This window comes from Phyllobates terribilis, unplaced genomic scaffold (genome assembly GCF_046119375.1).
Source record: "Phyllobates terribilis strain yellow unplaced genomic scaffold, ASM4611937v1 Scaffold_4__5_contigs__length_816908805, whole genome shotgun sequence".
In the NCBI taxonomy this organism is placed as follows: domain Eukaryota; kingdom Metazoa; phylum Chordata; class Amphibia; order Anura; family Dendrobatidae; genus Phyllobates; species Phyllobates terribilis.
The window spans coordinates 598,083,368-598,111,263 of record NW_027362764.1 but is presented as its reverse complement, the minus strand read 5'-3'; the positions used below and the strand labels follow the sequence as shown (position 1 = coordinate 598,111,263).

The 27,896-nt window shown below is 40.0% G+C and overlaps 1 protein-coding gene across 2 annotated transcripts; it reads left to right on the top strand.

Annotated features, from left to right (window-relative positions):
• Positions 1-27,896, top strand: LOC141265739 (desmocollin-2-like). 2 transcript variants are annotated; one of them, XM_073679199.1, is made up of 16 exons: positions 1-272; positions 6,936-7,020; positions 8,625-8,836; positions 10,974-11,090; positions 13,137-13,292; positions 14,154-14,298; positions 15,753-15,919; positions 16,817-16,951; positions 17,142-17,327; positions 18,968-19,227; positions 19,516-19,658; positions 20,605-20,832; positions 21,189-21,422; positions 22,213-22,334; positions 23,264-23,524; positions 23,837-27,896. In XM_073679199.1, exons 1-16 carry the CDS (start codon positions 222-224, stop codon positions 24,035-24,037), a joined length of 2,703 nt encoding a protein of 900 aa, XP_073535300.1. In that variant the 5' UTR covers positions 1-221; the 3' UTR covers positions 24,038-27,896. The 2 variants fall into 2 exon arrangements, with proteins under 2 accessions (XP_073535300.1, XP_073535301.1); XM_073679200.1 differs by lacking the exon at positions 1-272 and adding an exon at positions 460-507.

Sequence of the window (27,896 nt, the reverse complement as noted above, 5' to 3'; positions counted from 1 at the left end):
GCGGGGAGGTCACACCTCTATGGCCTCCACCAGGGAGGGGACAGGTGAGCAGTGTGATCAGGGAAGACGGGCAGACAGCAGCTGAGTGTGCAGTGTGGAGGAGCCGACAGCCAGGACGGACAGAGCCGCACTGACAAGGAAGCCGGCGGAGTGTGAACCTTCCCCATCTTATCACCACCTGGAGCGGCTAACCCTTCACCTGCCGCGGGGACCTGCTCATCATGGGGTGCGGACGGTTGTGTCTTCTGGGCTGCTTCCTGGCGCTGCTCCTGGTGAGAGCCATTATTATTAGTGTTAACCCCTTCTACTTCACTCATCCGTGTCCGACACCATAAGACCGAAACGCGGTGTCAGGCCGCTCCTCAGCGACCACAAGTCAGAGCGCAGCCTAGTGGCCGATCCGTGGCTGTAACAGCAGAGATCGGAGGAGGGAGTGCTGCACGGACGGTGTACGGGAGTGCCACAAACCGATCGTATCGATGTAGCAGAGCTAAGTGTGTCATTAAGGTTAGATAATGGGGCATCACACACTGTAAGCCAGGAGAGGACAGGGCTGTGTGTGCCCCCCTCCTGATTGTGCCCCCCTCCTGATTGATTGTGCCCTGTGCTTCACCCTCTCCTGCTTTGGGTTTCCATATGCGCAGTGCCGGCCCCTGTAGTGGGACCCTCAGCTCTGCTCCACCTGTACCCCACACGTTCAGTCTTCTCTGGGGCTCGGTGTCCTCTCCGGCCTCTAGATGGCTGTGACATAATATTACAATCTAAAGTCTCACTTTATACCATTAATGCCCATGCCGCTCCTGATGGAGGCAATGAATGGCGGTGGTATCTCTGGTTGCATCTGATGTGGTAGAAATACTCTGGGATTTGTATCAGTCTGTTCTAATTATGTCAGTAATATATGTTTTGGCCTCAGATTATATAGAATCGGTGGAGAATTCCCAGTTGTCCTTTGTGTGCCGCCCTGACAGCTCGTGTCCTCAGCCAGCAGCGGGCAGCCAGACACTTAGACATGGCTTCCTATGTTTTTCCCACGTAAGGGCTCATCCAGATGTCACTTTTTGGTGTACAAGCTCTGTGTTTTTCATGGATACACAAAAAAGGGACACATCTGACTTTGATCTAAGTCACGATCAGACCCATATATGCAAGTCTGTGGAAAAATCGGACAGCACTCGGATGCTGTCGGTTTTCTGTCTGCGTTCCCTGTGTGAAAGAAGTTTGAGGAATCTTTTATTTTCCCCCACATCAGAGAAAACTGATGAAACTCTTGATGGTAAAAACTGACACTGATCAAATCTGATCCTAAACACTGCTGAAAATTGGTCATTGTTTTTTTTGTGTACGTGTGAAATCCCTGCCGTCTGAGCCCTGATGGTTTGACTGTTTGCTCTTACATTGCTTGTACAAATAGTAGCTCAGTATTTTAAAATACCTGAGGACCAAAAGTCCTATGTAAATATTTGGAAACAACACCATGAGTTTTGCCAAATTACAATCCCAGCACTGCTACATCTGCTTGGCCACAATTTGGTGTAGGAGTGTACAGGATTTAGTATGGTCACTACCTGTCAGTATGTTTGCCAAATATTTGCTTTTTTGACTCTTGCTAGATATGTAATATGCTTTGGTTAATGTGTGCCAGGACTTAACCCTTTGTTTGCTCAGTGCATTTATCAGTAGTGCGGAGGAGGTCAGGGTGTAGTAATTGTTTGGGTGTGAATGGATACCTTGGCTCTTGTCTCTGTGCTCTGGTATCGACACTAGCGAGTCATGGGTGGAGAGAAAGCCATTGCCCCATCATTGGGATGGCACTTATATGGGAAGTATTTGTCTCATGGAACATTTTACATCTGTGTCACAACGTGTGAGTGGATGATGGCCTGTGCTTCAGGTCTGGCTTGTTGGACGCTATTTTTTATTTAAGGCATAAATCATAAGTGGTATAATGATATGGTACAACATGGCAGCAGGAGCCGTGAACATCAGTGGAGAGAGGGTGATGCAATGCATTGATTAATGCCGGCTATTTACTGGTGTAGACTCGCTAATACGTGAGCTCCATTCTGTCTTATTTCTTATAAATATAGGAAAAGTAGGACAGAGCTTCGATTGGGCTGATGGGCCAACAATTGAGACCTGACGCCGTTGTGTTTATTTTGCAGGAGGTCTAGATCCTGTTTTCCTGGTCTCGCTTGTGTTGATGGCTTGTATGGCTCTTCTAGACATAGCCTTATAATCTTTCATAACTGCAGTGTTCACACACATTTTTTATGCTGGATTTTCAGCAGATAAGCTTCAAAATCAGTGTCCAGAAATATAACAAGGGATTTGATTGGTCATTTTATTTTTAAAATCTCTGCCATGACCTTTTTTCCAAGTACACTTTAAGGCCACTTTCAGTATTGGGTCAGTATTTTACATCAGTATTTGTAAGTCCAAAACCAGGAATGGAACAATCAGAGGAAAAGTATAATAGAAACACGTCACCACTTCTGTATTTATCACCCACTCCTGATTCTGGCTTGCAAATTGTGAACTTGACTTAAATGTAACAGGCCTTACATATATTAGAAGGGTAAATTTCCTAATAAATTATACCAAGCTTGAATTATATCTATCAGAATCGATACAGGAAATCCATAAAGGGCTTTTATGACTACATAAAATAAGCTTTTGTTTTCTTGAGAAGTGTCGTTGTCTTTGTTTTTAATCACTTTGCACTGGTACAATGTCTGGTACAGTAGCTGTGGCGGATTGTATGTCTCACCCAGAACTATATGCCAATAATGTGGAAGTAAAGCTCCTTTCTTTGTACTGTACATAACAATCCTGCATGTTAATTCTGTAATGACAGCCCGGCTTTCATACTTGTTAAGTTCTTTTAAGTTGGATCAAATAGGCTTGTATATCCGGGAGTTTCATATACAGCAATTGCCTAATATGCTTCTATTGCCTGTGTTTTGTTAGAGCGTGAGAATGATAATAGATCTCGGGTTGGTATTGTATTTCTTTATTGTGTTGGCCAAGCCTGTAATAGAGGGTACAGTCTCCCCCTTTTTAGTTAAAAACGCAGGGCGTTTTTGTGCATTAGTGTCTTATCTGCATTTTTTTTTAACATTACATGTCGTGTATTTCATGGATCGCGTGATTTCAAGAGTTCTCATAAAATCACAAGTTTTGATGTGAAAAATGCAACAAAAGTATGACCTTGGAAAACGCTAAACAATTTAGACAAAATCCATTGCGATCTGAGCGAAAACCCGCCGCCAACCAAGAGACCTAGTGCATGTGGGATTAAAAATAAAAACAAACAAGCCAAAAAAAACAGTTCAGCTATCAATAAAATGTATATTGTATGGAGGAAAAACACAAACTGATCAACAGAATTTCCTATTTGGTTTTTGAATAAAAACGGTCCAATAAAACCAGCATTATTTTTCTCAACGGTTTGCACGACGGCTTACTGAACTGGACATTAGCCAAAAACCAAGGGTATTTGGGATTATTTATTATTTAATGGCCTTCAGCTTGATTTTCAGCCGTGGTGACTTGATGGATGTACACCCGGTTGGAAGATCGATCTTATGAAAGACTAGATAGGTCCACCAGGGTCTCCTCCGCTGTTATTTTGATTGTATCAAGCCATCGGGTTGCTGGTCTTCCTCTTCGCCTTATTTCTGTTCTTCCGAGTATAATGTCCTCTCTTCATATGATGTGTCCAAAGTTGGCAAGTCGTTGCTTGGTGATCCTTACAAAACGCTGTGGACACTGTATACTAGTTAGAATATTGCAGGAGCCAATTTGACCTTTAGAATGGCCCCTGAATACCAATTTTCACAGACCTTAATAGAGGCGACCTGTGAGAATGGAAACTGCTGTGGAATGTTGGTGCTGTATAAATAATGAGAATATTTATGTAGGATAGCTATAGAGAGCTATGTAGCATCAGTACAAGTAGTTATTCATTATCGGGTTTAATTTAATCCTCATTCACACATCCATGTTTAAACACGTACGTGCTAAAATGGTGCCGCTGTCCTCAGTGTGGTCATCCGTGTTTTTCATGTATGTATAAATAAATGACAAAGCTTCTCCTATACTTTGCCATGGTAAATACAGATGGCACACATTGTACACTGATGCCATCCATGTGCTGTAGGTGTTTTTCATAGACTTGTATTGGCTCGTTTCATCCGTGATACCGGAGAAAAATAGACACATGGTCTGTGAAAAAACAGATGTGTATAGCACCATAGGTTATAATGGGTACATGTTGTATCTGGGAACAAAATGGATGCCACACGGATGTCTGAATCAGGCCTAAGATGTATGAATGTACAAATTAAATTTAAAGAACTGAAAATAGTTTAATTGCCCCCTAAGTGTTGAGGACCCCAGTACTGATCTAGAGGGCATGTGGTGGCACTATATGATTGTGGACGTAGTGCTGGGATTTCACCACATTAGGGTGTGAGGCTGGTGTTTTTTTTCCATTCATTACAAAATGCTGAATTCTCTGAATAACCTTTTGAACTGGGTTAACTACTGCTCCTTTATTCCCAGGATAAGCAGTAAAGTGATCTGTTCCTCTCCAGGAGACGTGCTGATGTATTCTGTCCAGAGATGCTTTGGTCTCATGACCCCTAACACAGGTTACTTAGGAAAGACCATCACCAAGACGCAGGAATGTGGAGGGTGGGCACTTGGGAAGCCCACTGACAAGCAGATGAATTGGTTTCTGATAAATAAAATTGCTTTACAGCATTCCATTTTACTTTTTTTTTATACTTTTGAAATGGGTTTATAGGAGATTCTGCAAGATTTAAATAAGAAATAGTTAAATGTGTTTCCTGACAAGAAAACCTCTTTCTGGTCTCTTTGTGTCCCACACATTTTACAAGGAGCTGAATAAAGCAGCATGTCATGTACATAAATCTCCATGATACTGAATGTCTTCACATGTTCTTATGTATGTGCCCAGCACAACTTAGGGCATGGTCTGTGCAGCCCGAGGGAAAAAGATAGTGGAAAACCAAACGATAATGAAAGCTGCAAATAATTCTCCTACAACAAAAATGAACCTGAGTGGATCTAAATTTCTGCTTATTTTGCTTAGAAGCTGGCATGTTCTGGATGGGCAAGTGCTTTTACCTTCGTTTTCTGTGCGGAAGAAATAGGCCCCAATTCATCATTTGTGGGATTTTTTTTAAGGCACTTTACTTTCCTGTTTTGTGGTATTAGTTGTCGTTTTTGGCATTAAATTCATCAAAATACTGAGGTAAAATACTGACCGATCAAGAGGAAAAGTATAATAGAAATGACGCGCCCCCTGGGCCAGTGTTGTTTGGGGGATACCCGGAGCCGGATCAGATGGGGGTTGTAGTCTCCGAGTGGCGGTGACCCGGTCCGTGCCCAGGGTGTCAAGCTCAGTGTGTGGCAGTCTTTACAGATGTTATTAGTTGTTCTTTGTGTCGACTACGCCACCCGTTGATTTGCGGTCAATACGGCCGCCGCTGCAGCAGGGTCCGCTGAGGCTGGTGGTATGTGTGCAGCTTCGGGTAGTATAACCCCCAACGGGAGGGGTATAGCCTCAGGGGGTCAGGTGTAGAGGATGGTGGTAGTGGTGGTGCAGTGTGGATGGTAAGAAGACTCAGAGTCGGGCTGTGCAGTTCAGGGTTTTTACTTACTGCTGTTCTGTTGGTCACTCTGGCCTTGAGTGACCGCCCGAGCCGTGCTGCGTCCACCAGGTCCTGGACTCGGCCAACCCCCAAGCAATTCTGGAGCGTGGTCCTGAGCTCCCTTTCTGACTGTCCTTTCTACTGGCCTTTCTCACCAGGGGTCCACTTATATCCGGCTCCCTCGGGCCTCTTGGTGGGTGCACCTCTCCGGGGTTCCCTGACCCTATGCCTGGTGTGCCTTCTTAGTGGACTTAGTGAGGGGCTGCTCCACATGTAATGTCGCAGCCTCCGGTTCTTAGCTGAGGGTTGTTTCTCTCCTCCACTAATTTGGGATCCGGTTCCCTTGCGTGCCAACCCTTCACCCTTCTGGTTGTATACTAGGTTCTTGGGGTTCCTTCTTCTCCCCCTCTGGGTCCTTCTCTTCTCCTCTCTCTTCTCTCTGCAGGCGCTCCTGGACCTCTCTCAGAACTCACTCACTCTCTACAGAAGACTGACTGACTGACCCTGATCTAAGATGGTTCCCACCTTATATACTCCCTCTATGTGTGAGCTCAGGTGACCAGCACCCAATGAGCTCCTAGCATTACCCAGACTGCTCCCCCTATCTGCCCCTACACTACTGGGATGTTCCACCCCCCTCCCACTCCAGCCAGGGACAGACACTGTCGTACCTGCACATATACCTAGTGGGAGTACCATCGGTCTGTCCCTCGGAAATGGGATGTATGTAGTGTATGCAGCTAACTGAGCTCAGTTCCACACTCCATCCTTACCCGGGAGTGGAATATCACACCTCTGGGTTGAGGTGCAATACCCCTGTAGCAGCCGAATCCTCAGGGTGCTACAGAAACACGTCACCACTTGTGTATTTTTCACCCACTCCTGGTTTTGGCTTACAAATACTGGGGAAAAAAACTCACCAAATACGGAACATATGCATGTGGCCTGATCTGTCTTGAGCGGCTTTTGTGACGATTGGTGCCAAAAGTCACACGTTTTGCAAAGTGGTGCAAAAAAAAAAAGTGTCAAAATCCACTGGGGAGAAACTGGATCAGCGTTGCACCAAAAAGGCAAAATAGTATAATTGGGTTCAGACATAAAGGCACAAAACTAGACAAAAAAAACAAACAGGCGCAAAGGCAATGATAAATCGGGACCAAGGTGCTAGCTAAGCCGAATGAATTAGATATCTTATTCTAGAGACATTTTTGTTACGACTAGCGCACATTACTTATTTCTCTATTTTTATTTCAGCCATTGATCGTCTTGGGAAAGTCATGCCACAAAGTGAAGCTCACAGTACCACCTGTTATCTACTCCGGGTATTCGGTTGGCAAAGGTGAGTTGGGTTTTGTCCTTTTACTTGTTCCAGGTAACTGTAGACCATCCCTGTGTTTAGATTAATATTTTAAAAGGGGTTTTCCAGGATTTTGATTTTGTCTCATAGGGAAAGTGATAATATAGTAAAATAACCCTTTGAAATCTGGCTGCACTGGTGGTCCTCATCGTGTATATATTTCACATGACTGCTGCAGCCAGACACTGGACTTGGTGATGCCGGCTTGTGCAGCATGAGACCACCTGGTGAGACATGGTTATGTTATAATGTTATTACATTGCCTGCTGTTGGGTGAATTTCGTATAGTCCTGGAAAAGATGGTTGGAGTGTGCTAGTGAAATTGTGTGGCTAGTAATGATGAGCGAAAGTGCTCGTTACTCGAGTTTGCCTTGGGTATGTCAGACAATCTCCGCATGTTTTGTGTATAAAAGCTGAGAAATGTGTGGCCGTGAGGACTCGAACATGTCACTCGAGCAGCCGTGATACTCTGTGCATACCCGAGCACCCTAGGAAAACTCCAGTAACGGGCACTTGTGCTCATCACTAGTGCCCAAGCTTTAAAACACAGGGTACATATGGATTTGTGAGCCAAAGTGACTTCTAATAGCATAAAACATTTTTAGGTCATTGATATTCTCAAATAGGTCAGTGGTTAGGACGTAGCTTACCCAAAATGTTATTGAGCACACCCAGCTTGAGAACGGGGCCCTGAAGTAATTGGTCATTTATAAGGAAATTATTTTGACTACAATGAAAAGGTTTGACCACATTCTTCAGTTCCCGCATTTATTACCACTTTTATATTACATAAGTTAATAGGATGCCGCATAACCACAGCGATGCTCTCCGACTTTAATTAGTGACTTGGCTAAAATTTATCTTTTAGGGTGCCTGCAGACGAGCATATGGAAAATCGTCCCAGTTTTCTAGATGAAACTCGGATAATTTTCCATACAGTCGTCTACAAGCACTCTAAAGATGATTTTTTGTTTTTCCCCTCATTTTCATACATGTGCCATTCGTGTCTGTTTTTATGTGCGATCCATTTTCATACAACTACATTAAAACCTGTGCATGATCACTTACATTTTCCTAGGTTTATAATAAAAATCTTCCCTGTAAAAATCAAATGCCACGTTTTTTTTTTCCTTCATGGTCGCTCGGACCGAGAAAAAATTGACTTAACTGAACAGCACTATTAAATAACATGGGTCCGAGCGCTGTCCGATTACAAATGGCACACATCTGATTTATACACTCGTCTGCTTGAGCCCTTAGGGTAAGAATACATTCAGATAATACCATGCTTTTCATGATTGTTAATGGTCGTACAGGTTTGCAGGTAGAATTGCCGTCTTAGGCTTATGTCCACAGAGTTTTCTGAGGAGTTGACATCATGGTAGTAACATGACAACTACACATTTGTGTCACATGGACAAATGATGGTAGTATAAATATTCAGTGCTATTGTGTAACACCGATAAAGCCGATACATTGGTTTGTTTTTAGTGCTGTTTCTTTTCCTCGAATGTTCACTGAATATTTCGGATAGCACATAGAGATTCTCTCTTATAATTTTTTATATATTTCTTTTTATTCACTAGTTGACCTGAAATCATGTATGCATCTCAATGATGTTATCAATGGAACAGACAATCCTGATTTTGTTGTTGAACACGTGGATTCCCATTACACCATATATGCTACTAAGAAGATTGCAATGGCTGGCCGTTCTCTGTCATTTGGAATTATTCTGAAAGATGAAGTTTCCTCCTCTGAGAAGATTATTTCTGTGAAGCTTGTAACAGAATCAAAGGTAAATCCAATAATTTGGATAATTTAATCTCATGTGAAGTCTTGAACTCCCAATGCAAACAGGTACAGCATTTCTTGCTGTTCTTATGAATACTGCGCTTTACTGGGAACCCAGATATACAAAACAGGAGCAACCGCTTGATCTAGTATAAGATTTGACACTTCACACCAGCCACATCAAGGATTTTCCATCTGACTTGCACAATAGGAGCTAACACACCATCTCTCTCCGTTTCAGAGAAAGACTAGCGAGCAGATATAGTGCAATCACTGTATACATCAGATGAGTGCTATCCAATTTTTTATTTTTTGTGTCCCTTTGAACAATCAACTCTATAGAGCCTTTTATCCAGTTGGGAATTGATTGCACTACGTCCACTCACTTTTTTTCTATCCCCAATACAGAAATAGATGGGGTGTTTAAACTCTAATGTGGAAATATGGTGCTCAATTCACATTAGCTGTTACCAGTATTATCAACTCTTGTCTTGAATGATTAAAAAAAAAAAAAAAAAAAATCAGTTGTTTTGTGGATGGTTTCATGGAGAAATGCAACAATTGCTTATTTTAAAGGGAGTCTGTCAGCACAATATGAATTTCGCAGCCTGGCATAGGCTCTCGATGCACCTTTGTGTGGCTGAGTAGTTCAGTGCACCTTCCATCTATCTCTGCCCTCCTCTACCTCTTGTACAGTGAGTGCTATCAATCAAGGAGAAAGGGGGTGGAGATAGATGAATAACAGATGGGTGGGAAGGTCCATTCATGCCAAGAGTACACCGATCGCCTGTGTTTGGTTTGAACAGTCGTTTTGTTGTGACAGACTCCCTTTTAATTAACTTTGAATTACTGATCCTCGATGTATCCTGCTGACGTAGCTTCAAACTGCTGAGTCTGTGTGTAGCCTGTGTGATGTGACCTCAGTCTGGTCCCTGTCTCCTTCTTCTGATAGTTTCTCCCAGTCATCTCTTACCAGCAGAAGGCAGGGGAGCACTGAGAAATTGCATTTCGTCCAATACACAGGCAATTCTGCACACAGCACTTGTGGATAAAAGAAGTTTTCTTGCTTTGCAGCTCATCATTGTATACACTCACCTATCAACTTTCTTATATAACAGAAAAGAAATTTCCGCTTCAGGGGGTCAAACATAGGATGGTGGAGATGTGAATGGAAGGGGACAGAGTGACCTCTTGCCAACAAAGGAGAGCGTGTACTATATTGGTGGTTAGACGGGGATGACATGACACTGCTGCCTGTAATGATTTGTTCAGAATCCCTGGCTGAATCTGAGCTGAGGCGAAACTACTTGCTCTGCCATTATTGGTCCGATCAGACAGCAGCTTACTGCATGCAACGGAAATTCCGCCCACTGAGATGGTCATACACTATAACTGGGGAAAAAAATGCTAAAGTGCTGCTTTAACAGCACACAAACTTTGTATAATATGTCCTGTTTGTCCTCAAAGAATGGCCCATCACCATGAATGTTGGGTGTGTAGTGCTAAAAATAATTTACAGAAAACACCTGCAGAAGCTTTAGATATCTCTTGCAGGTAAGAAAAGTCTGATGAAAACATTGGACCTGCTTTACATGGTATTCTTTATAATTGTGCCAAGCTTATTTTCTGTTATTTCTTAATGTAATTGATCATGAGGCTAAGATCCCTTCTTGAATTACATTATTTGTGGTGTAAAAAATGCCACCAAAATATGACCTTAAATGGGTTTTCCCACTTTTAGAAAAGTGGACCCCCCAACTGATTTCCGTAATGTAGAATAACAAAGATAGTTTTCTGCCTCCCCTGTTCTGCCATCTCTTCCCCGATGATGCTCCAGTGCCTATGTTTTGGCTGCAGCGGTGATGTGAGCTGTGACCGCTGCCAGCAAAGCCGGTGCTAAACACGAGGAGGCAGATTATTGTGGGTCTGGTCTCTTATTTTAAATTACTGGAGTGGAAAGCCCCATTACTAACAAGCTTTTTTTTTTTTTTTTTTTTTGTAAAATATTTCACCTTAGACTTTAATGCAACATCTCTGAATGGACAGCTAGACAACAATGCTGAGCAATGGAGAGAGGACATAAACTTTTAAAACGCTATTGTTTCCCTGTTTGTGTTAATATTCTGTATTTTGTTTTTTAGGCTAAAAAAACAAGACATGCCAGAGAACTATTAAAGCGTACAAAAAGAAGATGGCGCCCTATGCCCTTTTCAGTCCATGAGAACTATAGAGGAAAATACCCTTGCTTCGTTGAACGGGTACCATAGCACTAAGCTTTGTCTCTCTTATGTCTTAGTACCATTTTTTTTTTTTTTTACTATAAGACGCACCCCAGGTTTAGATGGCAGAAAAAAGGATAACAAATTGTCCTACTAATTAAAATAACCCTGGTGGTGTAAAGTGGAGGGGTCATTCTCATTAATTTTAATGCACTAGGGAGGTAATAGTGCTATTGTCTCTCTAATATCTTGTGCATTATACAGGTATAGCTTCACAACACAAACACACACACACACACACACACACACACACACACACACACACACACACACACACACACACACACACACACACACACACACACACACACACACACATACACATACACATACACACACACACATATATACACACACATATATACACACATACATACATACATACATACATACACACACACACACACACACATACACATACACATACACATACACATACACATACACATACACACACACACACACACACACACACACACACACACACACACACACACATACACATACACATACACATACACACACACACGTACATTTACCACACACTTCCATTTTTTCCAGGTTTTTCTAGGCATGTGATTGATCACCAAGTCGGGTAGAAGGTATTTCAGCTGCTTACGACATGCCCTATACTGATCAAATAGATCAATGTGGGGTAGGAGGAGAGAGAACAGTTCTCTCTGATCAGGAAGGATGCTGTGACAGCATTCACCTGCATCACAGGAAGCTGCCTCCAAACTAAAAGACACGCACACTTTTTAGCAAGATTTTTTTTCTTGCTAAAAACTGCGTCTTGCAGTCTGAAAAATATGGTATATGTTCTATACATGTGAAATGCTCTGCAGCTCACCACTGGTGTTAAACCCAAACTGACACCTGACAATTAGGCTGAATTAAGACGTCCAATACAGTTGGTTTCCTGAATCCTCCACAGGACTTCTAACCTAATAGGTATATTTGAAGTTTTTGACTTTGGGTCCGGAAATTGTGGTCTGTTCTTGAATTCAGCCTTGCATGCAGATGGACAATGGAAGTTATTATGGCTGTATACATTTAAATTATAGCCAAATTACTCAGATACAGTCATTCATAATGAATAACTTTGTGATCCAACAGCAATTATTACTGAAATTTGGAAAGGAAGGTGTTTGCATGTCGGTCTAATGACGAGGGTAGGCAACTGCATGCACCCCTTTATATAACCAGGTGTGGGGAAGCCAAGCAGAATCCAGGTTTTTGGGCTGTTTTATGATAGCATCTGTTTGCAGCTCTATAAAGAGGACATATAGCACAATTTAGTATGGTGTAAACCTAACAGGTGGTGATGGGGCATCTGTTGCTGTTTTAAGTTCTTGCTTGTATCGTAAGTGATTGCAAGGATGTCCTTTATATGGATGGGATGGTTTATGTAGTTACTGTTAAAGGGAACCTCTGATTAGCTTCATGCTGCCCGAACCTTGTCCAGCATGGATCAGAGCCTGGCTGCGTGATTACAGCTATGTATGATTTATTCTAAAAGTAGTAGCATTTCAGAGAAAACATAATTTGAAAACTTGGCGGTGTCCTCCTTTCCTCCACTCTAGAGACCTGTCAATGAACTGAAGTGGGACAGGTTGAAGCTGGCTACGGGTCCGCCTGGGTTTCAGACTGTTCACTTTGAAATGCCGCATTGTTTTAGAGTAGAACATGCCTGGATGCAGTTGTATTTTCGGCAGCATGAATCTAGTGACTGGTTCCCCTTTAATATTTGTGTACATACACTAAGACAGATGAAGAAGAATCAGAGGCAGGTTCTTATGCTGAGTTTTGAGTTTGCTATGTGCTCTTCCTCCATGTCAATGCTAACTACCTTCTCAGTTTTCATGCATTGTAGTGATTTTTTTTTTATATTCTCAGCCAAACTTAGGGCATGTTTTGCCATTCTATCAAACCCCTAGCATGCAGTACAGTATGTCTTCCTACGAATTTAGTATGTGTAAGTTATTGACAAGTGTTTAAAGAATCTATTTTTTTTTTCTCCTGCAGATCCAGTCCGACACTCAATTAGATTATGAAATCTACTACTCTATCACAGGACAGGGGGTAGATCAGCACCCTATTGGATTGTTTGAGATAAATCCTAAAACTGGTGATATATATATTACTGCCCCAGTTGATCGTGAAGAATTTCCGTTCTTCCAGGTATATTTTCCATTTTATTTAATCTGATGTGAGAACATATTGTACAAAACAATCACTTAATGTTGTTGTGCACTACTAGGACAGCCTCTTAGCGATCTGAATGTTATCCTCCACGAAAATAAAAACTCTTATACTCGCCTCCCGGGCAGGCGCTGTTCCAGTGGTGTCAGCACTCGTTCTCCCAAGGCTCACGTAAAGTTATGACACGTGAGCCCTGCGATCAATCGGCGCTGGCGTCACTGTCCCCACCTTCGGCCGTAGAAGTAATCAAGAGGTAGTGAGCGGCCAGCTGCAACTCTCACTTTTTCTTGATTACGTATATGTTCAAAGGCGAGGACAGTGACGCCAGCGCTGATTGATCGCAGGGCTCACGTGTCATAACCGTACACGAGCCTTGGGAGAACAAGTGCCGACACTGGTGAAACAGCGCCAGCCTGGGAGGGGAGTATAAGTGTGTTTATTTTCACTGGGGAAAAACATTCAGATCGAGAAGGGATTATCCTAATGGACAACCACTTTAATGAATTAAGAACTATTCAAATTATTGTCACCTGGATGTAAAACAATAAATGTCCTGATTAATATGTCTGCCTGCAGAGGGTCAAACTGTAGGGAATTAATAAAAAACGACTAGCTCAGTGAGTTTTATCATTTGCCATTTTAATTGTTACTTTATTTTGCTAAAATAGTAAATTGAGGAATGTAAGCTTTTAGACTTTGATGGGCATTGTCTTGCCAATTTCTTTCACAGCCCAGTCTAAGAATAGAAAAGCACATTACCTTTAATAATGCATGTATAGGGCTTATTAGCATCTGCCTTTTACACTTTGTTTTTAAATATTCTTTGTATTTTGCTTGTAGCTTATGGCTTATGCAAAAACAAAAGATGGCTACGCACCTGAATCTCCCCTCGACCTGCCAGTCATAGTGGAAGATGACAATGATAATGCACCTGTTTTTACAGAAGCGATATTTTGTGCAGAAATTCTGGAGCATAGCAAAGCTGGTAAGTCAAAACTTTAGCAATATTATTTCCTGTCACATTGGTGCATTAAAATGCTCTTGTATATGCTGCCATCCAAGTGTTGTATCTAACCATGTGGTCTTATAATGGTTATTTTGGATGTATATGAGGCACTTTAGCATGCACAAAAGTGCCTGACAACTGGCATTTACATGTAGTTAAGAGACAATAAGATCAGCACTGTCATATTTTATTCTGCAAAGCCATCTCATATCTCAACGGACATTGCTGCTACTTGTCATTGCTGCATTACAGTGGGTGCTGGCATTTATATACAGGGCCGTTCAGCATAACCATTACCACTACTGCTTAGAATTTTGGAGGTGTGAGAACTTTTCCACCCATTAGGCTTCACTTGAGCTCAGGCACTTTATCGAGCACCACAATCCTTTTGATGTAGGATTTGGCAGGGATTTAAGCCCGCGGTCGCAGATCTAACAGTTGGCGCTTCTGACACGCTGTGATGGCATTTCTCAAGATGTGTTTATTTGGATTGGCAGACTTCCTCTTTTAAAGGGAACTTGTCATCAGAAAATAGCCAATTGTATAAATCAAGTTTTTATGTCAAAGGGAACCTGACAGTGGATCTGCACTTAAAAGCTGACTAGGGACCAAGCCACACAGGTGACTAGTTGAAAAGGCTGATCCCCCAGTGGCTTTTCCCCTCTTAATGCAAATGATTGACAGGTCTCTCCTTATACATGCACACTACAGAGACCCATCGCTCAAGGGGAGCCGGTGGGGGCTTGGTTCCCAAACTGCTTTTAAAGTGTGTTTCAGTGTCATATATACATGTCAGCCATCACTCAGTCAGCGTCTAATATGTGCTGGCCTTGGATCGGGCAACATGTCAGGTTCCTTTTAACACAGAAACCTGCATTATACAATAGGTCATCTTTTGATGATACGTTCTCACACGACTGTAGATTATCTTATCTGAGAGAATCTGGTTAAATACGCTAATGCCACATTGATCAGAATTTAATCAGAGAGTCAGATGAGAGAATCGGAGCACATGGAGTTGAAGATAGAGAACAGAATTTCTCCATCTTCTTCATTCTGTGAGTCCGTGGAAATCCACGCACCTATAGACTTGAATGGATGATTCGGATCCTACTTCAGATTGAAATCGCAGCAGGCTGTGTTTTTTTGTTTTTTTGTTTTTTTTACTGACTGATTCGATCAGTGCAAAAAAAAAACGGGCATCAATATTGCCCCATTGAACAACATTGTCCCGAGTGCTATCTGATAAAAAATCGTCTAGCACTCGTCCGATGTATACGCTTGTGTTTGCGAGCTTTCAAGGTAAAATTTTCTTCTGAAGTGCATTGTCATTTTATTTAGTAAACGACTTTTTAGTAATTCTATATTTAACTATAAAACTTATTTGTTTGCTCATGCATTTTCCATTAATGTTTTCTTATTTTCCTGTGTAGGGAGTGTTGTGGGGAGGGTAAATGCTACAGACAGAGATCTCCAAGGCACAAGGCACACCCTTCTGAGATATGCTCTTCTTCAACAAATTCCTCCGTCGCCTATCATGTTCAACATACACCCAGAATATGGCATAATCACTACAGCTTCAAACAGGCTCGACCGAGAGGTATTACATTTTCTTCTGACACATGAGTTGTTTAGTTTAGGCTTTGGAGTATACAGCAAGAGGACAGCTGACCGTGCAGAATGCTAGCGAGCCCAAGCTGTCAGCTCTGACTCCAGGAGAGCTAGAAGACCTGCCACTATTGTAAGGCCTGACATTGCAAAAATAAATGCATTGTATTGAAAATAATATTACAAGAACGCTGGGTAAAGATGAGAAAACTTTCAGACAATGAACGCTCTTTCTTCTCCGTGGATTTTGAGGTGAGAAATCAGCAGTGTAGTACAGCAAAGTGAATGAGATTTTACCAAATCTTATCCACACGCTCTGAAAAAATCTGCAGTGTAATTTGACCTTCGATTTTTAAATTAGAAACAAGTCAATTTATGTGTTGACTGTACCCACTGAGGGACATAAGTACTATAAAGGAATAATCTGGGCAAAATAAAACCTTTTGCGGGTGACTTTGAGAAGCACATCATTGGATGTTTTGTAATCACACACTGCTCAGCCACTTGACCACTGCAGCCAATCACAGTATGCAGCGTTCCAATGGCTGGTTGAACTGTGACTTTTCTTCCTTTCCCTGCGTAGACCAGTGGGTGCCAGGAGGTGAGAAATTGCTGAAGGTTTTTTTTTTTTTTTTTTTTTTTTTTAAACATCTTGCCCCCTTTTGCAAGACTGTAACATTTTGCCCAATAAGTCCTTTTAAATGTTTCTCAAACTTATTAATAGAGGTGCTCAGAAACCATTCAAAAGGTTAAATAAGAAGGAATGCCAGAAAGTTGTTAAATTAGAAATTCTTTGTTTGTAGCAGAATAAAATGTAGCTTCCCATTAGACAGACAGACTTTTGATTCTATGTTTTAACTTTTATGTGCGGTCTTTGCTTATGTTCAAGACTCAAAACCAGTACACCCTTATAGTTGAAGTTCGTGATATGGGAGGCGGCATCGGTGCTTTATCTTCCACTGGAACAATGTCTATAACTGTCGTGGACGTCAATGACTATGCTCCCGCTTTCGTTAAGCAATCAGTAAGTATTTCCATTTTCTGTAGTATCCTTGATACACTAACATATATTGACTTATTGGGTCTTTAGAACAAAGCGCCAGATTTACTACAGGAAGAGACATTACCAAGTACTGAAATCTGTGAATACATCATTTTCATCTCCGTGTCCTTTATTCTACATTTACTAATATTCCTATGATTTTTTCCATCAGTATCAAGTAGAAGTAAATGAAAATGAAAGTGGAATGGTCATACTGCAAATCCCGATAATAGACAATGACCTGGTTGACACGCCCAACTGGAGAGCTGTGTTTTCTATCACCCAAGGAAACGGTTTGGGTCATTTTAATATTACTACTGATCCAAAAACAAATGAGGGATTGCTCCGTGTTATAAAGGTAAAAAGACTTCAGATTTTGATGTACTATTGCTTCTTCTGTTACATCTTTGTTGCATACAAATAAATGACAGTATGGTAGTTTCCGCTAAGCTAAACGTAGGAAATCTCTTGGTTCTTTTTTTTCCCCTGAAACAGATCTTATCTCTGCTATTTGTTGTGTATGGTATTGAATTTCCTTCAATGAGATGGAACTGCAGTACCAGACTTGTCCATTACATATGTGTGGTACTATTTCTGTCGTAAAGCTATAATCTCCCACTGCCACTATAAGAAAGGTTTAGTATATGGGCAGCACGGTGGCGCAGTGCTTAGCACTGCAGGCTTGCAGCGCTGGGGTCCTGGGTTCAAATCCTACAAGGGCCAACATCTGCAAGGAGCTTGTGTGTTCTCCCCGTGTTTGCCTGGGTTTCTTCCACATGCAAATACATACTGATAGGGAATTTAGACTGTGAGCTCCAATGGGGACAGTGATAAGTGCTGTGGAATTAATGGCACTATATAAGTGAGTAAAATAAATATATGGACGTGAAACATTCAGGCTTTGTTTATGAACATTAGCACCAAAAATTGAACACGAAAGGGCCAAACAAGCAACCGATGCCTCGGATCATTAGTGCAGACTTGAAAATGACATCTGTAATAATCCATCCTCTCATTTTATTCATGTCTATATATTATATTATATTATAAATTAATAATTTTTTAAGGGGTTGTCGCATCTTGTTAAATGGGTAAAATTCTAAAGTGGTATTAAAAACAAATAATATTTAATTTACCTCTGGATGGGGAAGGAGAAGCTTTTAATTCTGTAGTGTATTGCTCATTGCCTTGACTGCAGTAGTGGCCGGTGTCCTAAGCAGGGAGCGCCTACTCTGATTTTGAGCTTACAAGCGCGGCTCACAAGCTGGCTGGGTCTGGTCAACCTCTGAGCCGCCTCCTATGCCAAGCTGCCTCTGCTTCTAGCATGGAAGAGCACACAGATCAGACTAGCGCTGCGACTATGTCACTGGTCCGGGCGCTCAGTCATGAGGAGCACATTGTCTACGGCAAGCAGTTAGCTGGACCTAAAATGAGAGAAAATAATTTTAATGCTTTTTTTACCTGATTATTTATCTGGCTTACCATTCTTCACATGCAGATCAAGTTACAATGCACAATTCTAAACTAAATTACATATGGAGTATGTGATAGACATGCATGGAGAAAGGATGCAGTCCATGTTTTACTGATCTTCACATAATCAAATACGGACCGATTTTATTTTCGTCCGACCGTGGTTTGAGAGTGGTCTGTTTTTCTCATGTAGAGAAAATATTAAAAAAAAAAAAAAATCTCCATTCTGACAGTAAAAATTGGACTGTAGTCTGAGTGCAGGCCAATTTTTTTTTTTCTTTCACACACATTGTTTTTCATTGCCGAATCTTGGATAAAAATTGGACATGTCTCTGTGATTTTCCTAGAACCTCTTTCCTCGAAAAATCACGGACGTGTGAACGGCCCCATAGACTGTCACAGGTATGAGTGTTATTCATAAAAAACTCGGATGGCACTCATACATGAAATTCGGACATTTGTATTTACTATTCAGCAATGACTCGAATGTGGACCACTGTCAAATAAACTTTCTTTTCTCTTCAGGCAATCAACTATGAAGAAACCAAACAATTTGTATTACAAGTGGCAGCTGCTAATGAACTGAACGTTGTAACACAGGCCGGGACAAAAACCAGTGGTGTAAACACTATTCCAGTTACGGTCATTGTAAAAGATGTGGATGAAGGACCCGAGTGCCATCCCATGATTAAAGAAGTACGTGTGAAAGAAAATCAGACAGCCGGAATTATTGTTACTGACTTCCCAGCAATCGATCCTGAAACTAAAAGCAGTTCTGGAATACAGTAAGTGACTTTGTTCGATGTATTTATCCACTCTAAAAGGGACTGTGCAGTACTAGAAAATCATGGCTGCTGCCAGTAACTGCACCGTTCCTGACTGTGGGCTGTGCATGCTACAGCATCTCTGCTCCATTGTGGCGAGTAGGGCTGAGCTGCAATATCGTACCCAACCTGCGGACAGGTTGTGGTATGAAGGCAGCCATGTTTTTGGAATCCTAGGCACCTACTTGAAACGCACTGGTTCTCGTATCTTTCATTTTTAGTGTACTAATAATAAATACTTCACCACAGGTACAAGATTCTGACAGATCCTCTGTCCTTGGTTAAAGTTAATGGAAATACGGGCCAGATAACAACGGCAAAAGTATTGGACTATGAGTCTAAAGAAATTCCAACTCATCAATACAATGTAACAGTTTTGGCAACTGATCAAAGTAAGCTTTTCTCCTTTTTTTTTTTTTTATTAGCAATGTTTGTTTTGGTGCGGTTTTATTTTACTTGAATTTTGAGCCTAGAGATACGTAATGGCAATGTTTGGATGGAAGAATGAGCTCAACGGGTTGCAGCTTATTTCAAGTTTTCATGATTCTTGAGTATAATGCCTTAACTACCTTTGCATAAAGAATAATGGGCATTTCACACCATTAATGCAATGCACAGTTTGTGGTTTCTAGCTAGCCATGGGAAATCATGTTGGTGGTGGAGGTGAGTGGGGGGGGTCTGGGGAGGGGAAGCATTATTAGCACTTCTCAAAAAGTCTGTAAACTGAGGCTTGGTCAATAACATGAGTGATTTATGACCGTGAGCTTGTGTATCCAGAAATGTTATATATTGCATGAGACACTGAAATTGTAGAATTGGAAGGATTCCCTATAATGTCGCCTTGAGACCTCCTGCAACATAGTCACAAAGGTTGACGATTTTCTGTCACTGCTTACAAGTTGCACACTACTTGCATCAATGCCAAGGCACATGCATTGTGATTATTTTTTTTTTTTACAGCAAAATCACCGCTTTAACATGGCCTCACAACAAGAAGTCTCAGTCATTTTTTGTTATCTATGAACTGCTGTTGCATCTCGCACACACGTTTATAGTAGCGTTTTCATGTGGTTGCTTTCTAATCTTGAAATGATGCAGCCTCGTTTTCTCCCTATAAGTGAAAAAGGTAGAACAAAGGCAGATGTTTATCCAAAGGAATACATTTTATACTGAATGAAAGAAAGTGGAAATCTTGAAAGTTGCTAGGCACTTTCATTGGAAAATTGTATACCTTTCATTATTGAACACATTTCATTTTTACATAAGGAGTTGAGCAACTGTGGTCAATGTGTCAAACAAGATTGCAACTCCATCCTAATTTTTTTTCCTTATAACTAGGTGGAAAATCTGGTACCTGCACATTAGTGATGACAATTGAAGACGTGAATGACAACTTCCCTGTTGTACCAAGAAGTGAATATACCATTTGCCAACTTGGCAGGACCTATACACTGGTTGAAGCGACTGATGATGACAGTGTGCACCATGGCAATCCCTACATTTTTTCCTTGGATAGCAGCAGAGATGCAACTGTCACAAAGAACTGGCACATTGAATCTCAAGACGGTATGCACTGTGGCTGGATGTGTTATGCAGTTGGTTATGTGTCTATGGATAAAAAATTTAATATATTCACATAATACTGAATATTTCCATTATGGATAATTTTTTTTTTTTTTCTTAAAGTCTGTGGCCAAATTCATTTAGACTTGCCCATTTCATAGGTGGTGTTATATACATATGTATTAAAACCATGCCTCTGAGTAATTTCTAGCTGCTCTAAATTATTATTGGCAATATTGAAACAGTCTAATTGGTTTGTAAGACTTATTGATTAGCCCAAAAGCGTGACTTTTGCCTAATACATGAAAAAATGGTAACAAATTTCAGTTTGACTACATTCGTATATCTGTCTTCTGTAGGAAATTCTGCACGTATAGCAGAAACGGGCAGCCTTCCAGTTGGAAGTTATATAGTTCCATTGATGATAGTTGACAAGCAGGGTTATGGCGTTACACAGGAAATCGTTATCCGAAAGTGCGATTGCTTCGATAGTCTCTCTTGCTCCAACCGAGCGACCGATAAAAATGCTTCTCTTGGAGGTCTGGCTATTCTCGTCATGGTCCTGTCAGCGCTGCTGTTTGCGTTACTTCTTTGTAAGTTCATTTTTATTTGTGTTCTTGTTTATTCAGTTGACTATCAAAGACTTTCAAGAAAGTGAAAAAACACTCCATCTTAAACACCAAGTAACTGTATTCATACTTCCAATCTTATATTCTAACAGCCATGTTTCATAAGTGTGTGTTTTTTTTGTGGGGTTTTTTTTTTTTTTTTTTTGGTATAGATATTTAAAGCCATTATATTATGTTATATGAAAAGGAATTTATTTTATTTTTCCAGGCTGGCTAACATCAATTGTCGGTATTCCTTTGATTTTTTTTTTTTTATGACTTGGAATTAATAGTAATGTTGCACCAATTATAGACCTAGGGGCTTATTCTAGTGACTATGACGGTAACCCATCTGTATGCTGTTATTGTGTTGTGGTGTGCCTATGGCCACACAAAGCATCCTCCTCATGTACGACACCTTACATGCTATGGCTGCTGTTGACGGTGTCCCAGGAATTATTTCTTATAATTATTCATTTACATTTTTTCAACAATGGCCAGATCATAGTGACAACTTAGCCACACTAGTGGTCAAAGTCCAGTTTAAGCCACTATAATGTTAAACTGTGCTCAAAATTGGTAATTTGTATTAATAAACCAAACCTTGCTGTTCTCAAAGTGGTCAGATGCAATGCAATCTGCATCTGGTTACTCCTGCCAAAGTTAAAGGGCAGCTTACTTAGACCCCTAACTTTATTTTTAATACCCATATGATGTTACCACTTTGGGGGGGGGGGGATAATATAAATATTAATTATGTTTCTACATCCTATAGGTTTGTTAACGGCCTGCCTGTGCGGATCCGGAGCAGGTATATCGAAAGCGGGCTTTCCTGACGATGGACCACAGCAAAATCTACTTATCAATAATACTGAAGCACCTGGAGCAGATGTTATGGTGAGTGTATGGGACCTTTTTTTTTTTTTTAATTTTTTTATTTATTTATTTATTTTATTTTTTTTCTCCCCCTGCTTTAATGGTTTTATTTTTATATCGACATAACTCTTGTTTCTTGCAAGGAGAGATGTAGGTTTGAATAGAATCATTAATTTTAGCCTGTAGTATGTTGGAAAAATAGTAACAATTTCATTTAGGGTTGAATTGTTTCGTTTTTACGATGGTCACTTTGAAGTACAATTAACCTGGTAAATTTGTTTTATGGGTTAGTATAATTGTGGTGAGGACAACAAATGTTCTTATTTCTTATTAGTTGTTTTGTGTGTGGGATGAGCCATACTTTTTATTGGTACTATTTTGAGGTCTAAACAACTCTTTTCCTGTTCCATGTTTTTGTCTGTTTTGACATTCACCATATGTGATCAGTATTATATCCGTTCAGACAACTGTTGCCTTACCAAATATGTTAATTCGTTAAAACTTTATTTAATTAGACCCACTAAGTTGAAACTGTGATTGCTTTATATAATTGACATTCTCCTATGGCATACCTGGGAGCCTTTTATGGATCTCAGACAGCCATGACTACACCACCGGTACTCCACCATCACGTGGAATAGGTGGGTGGCTTGGACAATGGAAAAAAATCTCCTCTATTTCCAACCACTTAAATGCTACTTTCAAGATTGGCAACAGCATCTTAGGGGTTTAGCTGCTGCAATTGGAGCACTACATCTGGTGCTAGTTGTATGACATAGACCCACCCTCACAGTATGAAACATTGCATGGTGGATGTCTACAAGAAGTTAAAGGTAATCGTCCCCTTCTGCCTAACAAAAGTATTGATAGACAAAGGCCTGTTTTAATATTTTTTATTACTTTCTAAGTTTGAGTACCTTCGACTATTAAGTGATATCATTATCTTACAGGAGGGCAACTTCAAAGTTCCTGTGATCATGGTAAATCCTGATATTGTTGGAAATGCTCCACCCAGTCTTCATGAAGGTGGACAAAATGTTTCACAAATGGGACAACACCTTACGCAGACCATAAAACAAACCAATCTGCATTCAGACTCCACTGGTGGTAGACTAACATACCAGTCCCTCAGAGATGGACATCACATGATGGAAGGAAGCAGGCACAATTATGGAGAGTGGCACAGTTTCGTGAACACTCATCTTGGAGATGTAAGTATTTTCATGTGATGCTTTGTCGGCGATATGTTAGCTAAATGTGATGAATTAGTATAAAGGATAGTATAAGTTTGTTATCATATATGGCCAACTATTACATACATAATTAAAAACACAAAGGAAAAAACTGCATATGCCCTCATGCATAAAAGCAGACCTTAAAAAGTGTCAGATGCCCATAGCAAATTTTCTTTCAAAGCAGAAATCAGAGTGAGTGAAAGGATTGCAAACTACAAAAGCAACATAATTTCATCCATTTTGTTGCCTTTATAAATGTATTACATTTTGTTTATTCTCCATTGGCAGAAATTATACATGTGCGGACAGGATGAAGAACATCAGCATGGTGAAGATTATGTTGTGCCATATAACTATGAGGGTAAAGGGTCTGTGGCCGGGTCTGTAGGCTGCTGCAGCGAACTTCGAGGAGAAGACGACAAACTGGACTTTTTAAATCAATTAGAACCTAAATTCAGGACATTAGCAGAAGTCTGTGCAAAGAAATAAATGAGCTTTTTGTCTACGAGTAGGAATTCTTTTAAAATTTTGCTTAGGTCTAAATTCTTACAACATTTTAAAGCTAAAGCCAATTACAAAAGTTTGCAGTTCCGTATGTTTATATGGAAAATCTCTTCTGTAGCAATTACGTTTTAACACAAATATTGCCATATACAATATATTCCATATTGGCTTCAATTAATTGCCCTTGGTACAAAAATTAGAGTAGAAATACATTTTCAAAGCAAAACGTATGTTGCAAGTTTATTTTTAAGAGTCTTGGATATAACCTTTGATAGTTCTCGAGATGGATGATATGTGTCTGTATATTGAGTTTTCTATGTGGAGTTCTTGTTGTTTTTTTTCTAAAGCCAAATTACTTTTAATGTTTGTCATACACTATACACTATTTATCGGATTGGTCGAACACTGAATCCAATTTGGCACAAAATTAGAACACTTTTTATACCTTTTGTGCAGCTTTTTACTAACAATTACCACTTATACCTTTACCTTAGAGGAGGAGGGTTTTCTAGCTCACATGTCACTAATATAAATTGGACACTTCCTTTTTAAGACACTGCACCTTATCAATTTATTTTTTTTAAGAAATTAGTGAAATTTAGAAAAAGTATCTTTATATTCACCTGAAAATATAAAAAAATCCTAGTAAATATGTACACTAATACCTATGTACACACATTTTCCTTTTTTTTTAATGTGTATTTATATTTCTGTGTAACTGAGAACTAGTCTTCTATTGAGTATCTTTAAAAAGAAAATGCGCCCATCATTGAGCCGTAAACTATACACAAGATTTCCGTCAGAGGTGTAAATTGAATCTCTTTGACTCTAATGCAAAATCCATTACCATGCCTCACAACTATTATACGTTTATAGAGCTGCTTCCTTGGTATCTGGGGCAAGGGGACGCTGATTTCAGCAATGTCATTTGTGGGTCTACAGGCTATGATTTTGACAAAATCATAGTTTTCTTTGCTATAGATTTAACAGTGCTCTGAATGCTGAGCTCTGTAGCCCAGCTCCTACCACTGATTGGCATCTTTCTGTGCACTATGTACATTGACAGAAATCTGCCAATCAGTGGTTTGGTTGTGGTTGCATAGAGCAGCAGGACTATATGGCATGAGACACCTAGTCATGTAGTGATAATCTTCTGATAAAACACAGATTTTTATTGAAACAACAACACGCAGCCTAGTAAGAGACTAATCTTTGGATTCAGGCTCTGAGACCCTACATCGTGCAGCTTTCCGATTAGTTGGCAAAACACTGTTGACAGATTCACTATAAAATATTTGTTGTGAGCACTTCTATAAGCCACAGGGCCTTAGTACGACAGTATCCTCAGCACCCAATAATTGTGCCTTCACTTTCAGTAGTCTGTTATACGTGGTGGTCACGTGAAGTTGTGTGAATACTATAAGTGAGAGCAACTCTAAAACCCATTCTCTGCTGTCAAATATGTCACTGATAAATTGTGTTTATTTCCTCCAATGTAAATTGCACTGGTATTATTTAAATTGTTAATTTGCAAAGTATATGTTAAGTATGCAACTTCTGTGGAATTTAAGAATTATTGCGAAAGTGATGTCTAAACTAGATTGTACACTATGGGCCCGATTCGTTACACCCTTTTCTCAAGAAAACTGTTGCAAAATTTTGTGGGCAAAAATTTAAAGACCTTCTTTTTTTTTGCCAGTTTCGGCATCTTTTTGAGAAGTGAAGGGATATGGTCTATTTTAGCCTAACCAACTTATTATAATTGACAACAAAAAAGTAGCATAAATTGCAACAACTAAGCTATGATCATAATTCATTAAGCAGTGGACTTCTCTCAATGAATTTTGTACATCTTATTCGAGGGGATTCTGCATCTAGAATGGCGCACAAGACCAGAAATCTTGATGAATCGGGCCCTTTGTGCATTGCACTAACTGAAACGGGAGGAAAGTGTACAGTGTTGTTACTTTTTATGTTTTGTTTTTTTTCTCTTTTTTTGTGGCTTTCAAACTTTTACTTTTGTAGATGCAAATAAAATGAAAACCATCACTTCCAATACAAAATGTACAGTGTTAAAATATTTTTGTAAGAATATGCTTTTTAATAACAATTTCTAGTCAAATATAGATAGCCTTGTTAAAAAAAAATACCGCATAATGTGTATGAACTGGTTTTAAACTGTTTAGTACTTTAACTTTTATTTACCCAGTCGCCTTTAATCACTGAACAAAAAAGGATACGTTATGTAATATGCTTGGGTTTCAAATATTTGTTACTTTCTTTATCGCTAATAAGCCAGCAAACATCAAGAAATATAATTGTATCCATTCCAGAAAAATACATCAGCAAGGTCACATTTTTGTTTTATCCTGCTGCAATGTCATTTATCCACCACAGTGGATTGCCTAGAAGCAAGATTGTGTTTTCAGTCTCTAGTTGCAAACAAGAATAATTTAATTCATCTACAGTAAGCATAGATCTTGAAAATGTGAAGTTAAATATTAAAGGGGTTTTCGAGGACTATTTTTTATTTTTTTTTATTGGGAAAAGAACTGATAGGGCAGGTAATTTTAACTATTTTCCTTTTTCTGACCGGCGTCGACTGAGTGATCACAAGCTGCTCCTGCCAACGATTCAGCTGCTTCACGTCAACAGAGCAGTTCTTCCTTTTCCGGGCTGCTCTGTCAATGGGGCGTGACTGCCGGCATCAAGCCGATTTGATGGCCAGCTCCCTATAATTATGCACAGGGAGTCCTCTATCAATCAACATGGCAAGTTCTTAGGTCCATAAGAAAAAAATTAAATAGTCCCTGATTATCTCTTTTTAAGCTTTACTTAGATCAGTGTTTCCAAACTCCAGTCCTCATGGCCCCCACAGATCATATTTTCTGGATTGCTTAGTATTACACAAAAGAATGCAGAAATTTCTACTGCCTTGATTGTTCAATCACCTGTGCAATACTAGGGAAATCCTGAAAACATGATCTGTTGGGGGGCATGAAGACTGGAGTTTGGGAAGCACTGATTTAGATAAAGCCTTTTGAGTTTAACATGTTTTATAAATGACTTAAGATTTGGCTAAATCAAAGACTTTACCATATAAAAGCCATTGTCACTGCTTATTCCCAACGTCAGGCAGCAGGACAAGCTACCACAATTTCAGATAATCCTGGATGGAGAGGCAGCGACTTGCATGCTTTTCCGACAGTTGGCAAAGTCTATTATGTAGCCGGCCTGATGAGCCGGAATGACTCTTATTATTGCTAGCTTAAAGGCTTCTGCTTCTTTCATTTTCTTTTAAAAGTTTTTATATATTGTAAATAGGATTTCACCCAGAACAGAAAATTACCCATATTACCCACATAGTAGCCACAGTGTAGTAATTATAGTTTGTTTTACTTGCAGACATTTTCTGTTAAGCTGTAAGAGACAATTTTTTGCCAAAGTGAAAACTGGAAGTAAAGCCATATATTGCTTATCATATGAAATGATATTCTCAGAATATTGTATCAAAGTGATTAATAGTCAAACTGGTAACCAATATGGCTTCAGTTCCTGTCGCTACTTTGGGGAAAAACGGCTACCTCGACAAAGCCCACCCCCAAAAAATGGAAATATCTCTGTGAATGAAAAAAATTATAAGTACCAAATTTTTGATGCGACATATCTTCCAGGTTTAGGAATATATTATGTGTAACATGATGCAGTTTTAAATGGAATCAAATTGTTTGGAGATAATGGTATTTTTATGGTATGTTAAAAATGTCTGAAATTTTAAACTGTTCATAAAAATATTGACATGTCACACATTTGTGCAGTATTTTTAAATAAAAGCTAAATAATA

Coding starts and splice junctions, on each gene's coding strand:
- LOC141265739 (XM_073679199.1), top strand. CDS start 222: ATGGGGTGCGGACGGTTGTGTCTTCTGGGCTGCTTCCTGGCGCTGCTC. Junction 17,328..18,967: donor GATTGCTCCGTGTTATAAAG/GTAAAAAGACTT, acceptor TTTTCTCTTCAG/GCAATCAACTATGAAGAAAC. Junction 19,659..20,604: donor AGTTTTGGCAACTGATCAAA/GTAAGCTTTTCT, acceptor CCTTATAACTAG/GTGGAAAATCTGGTACCTGC.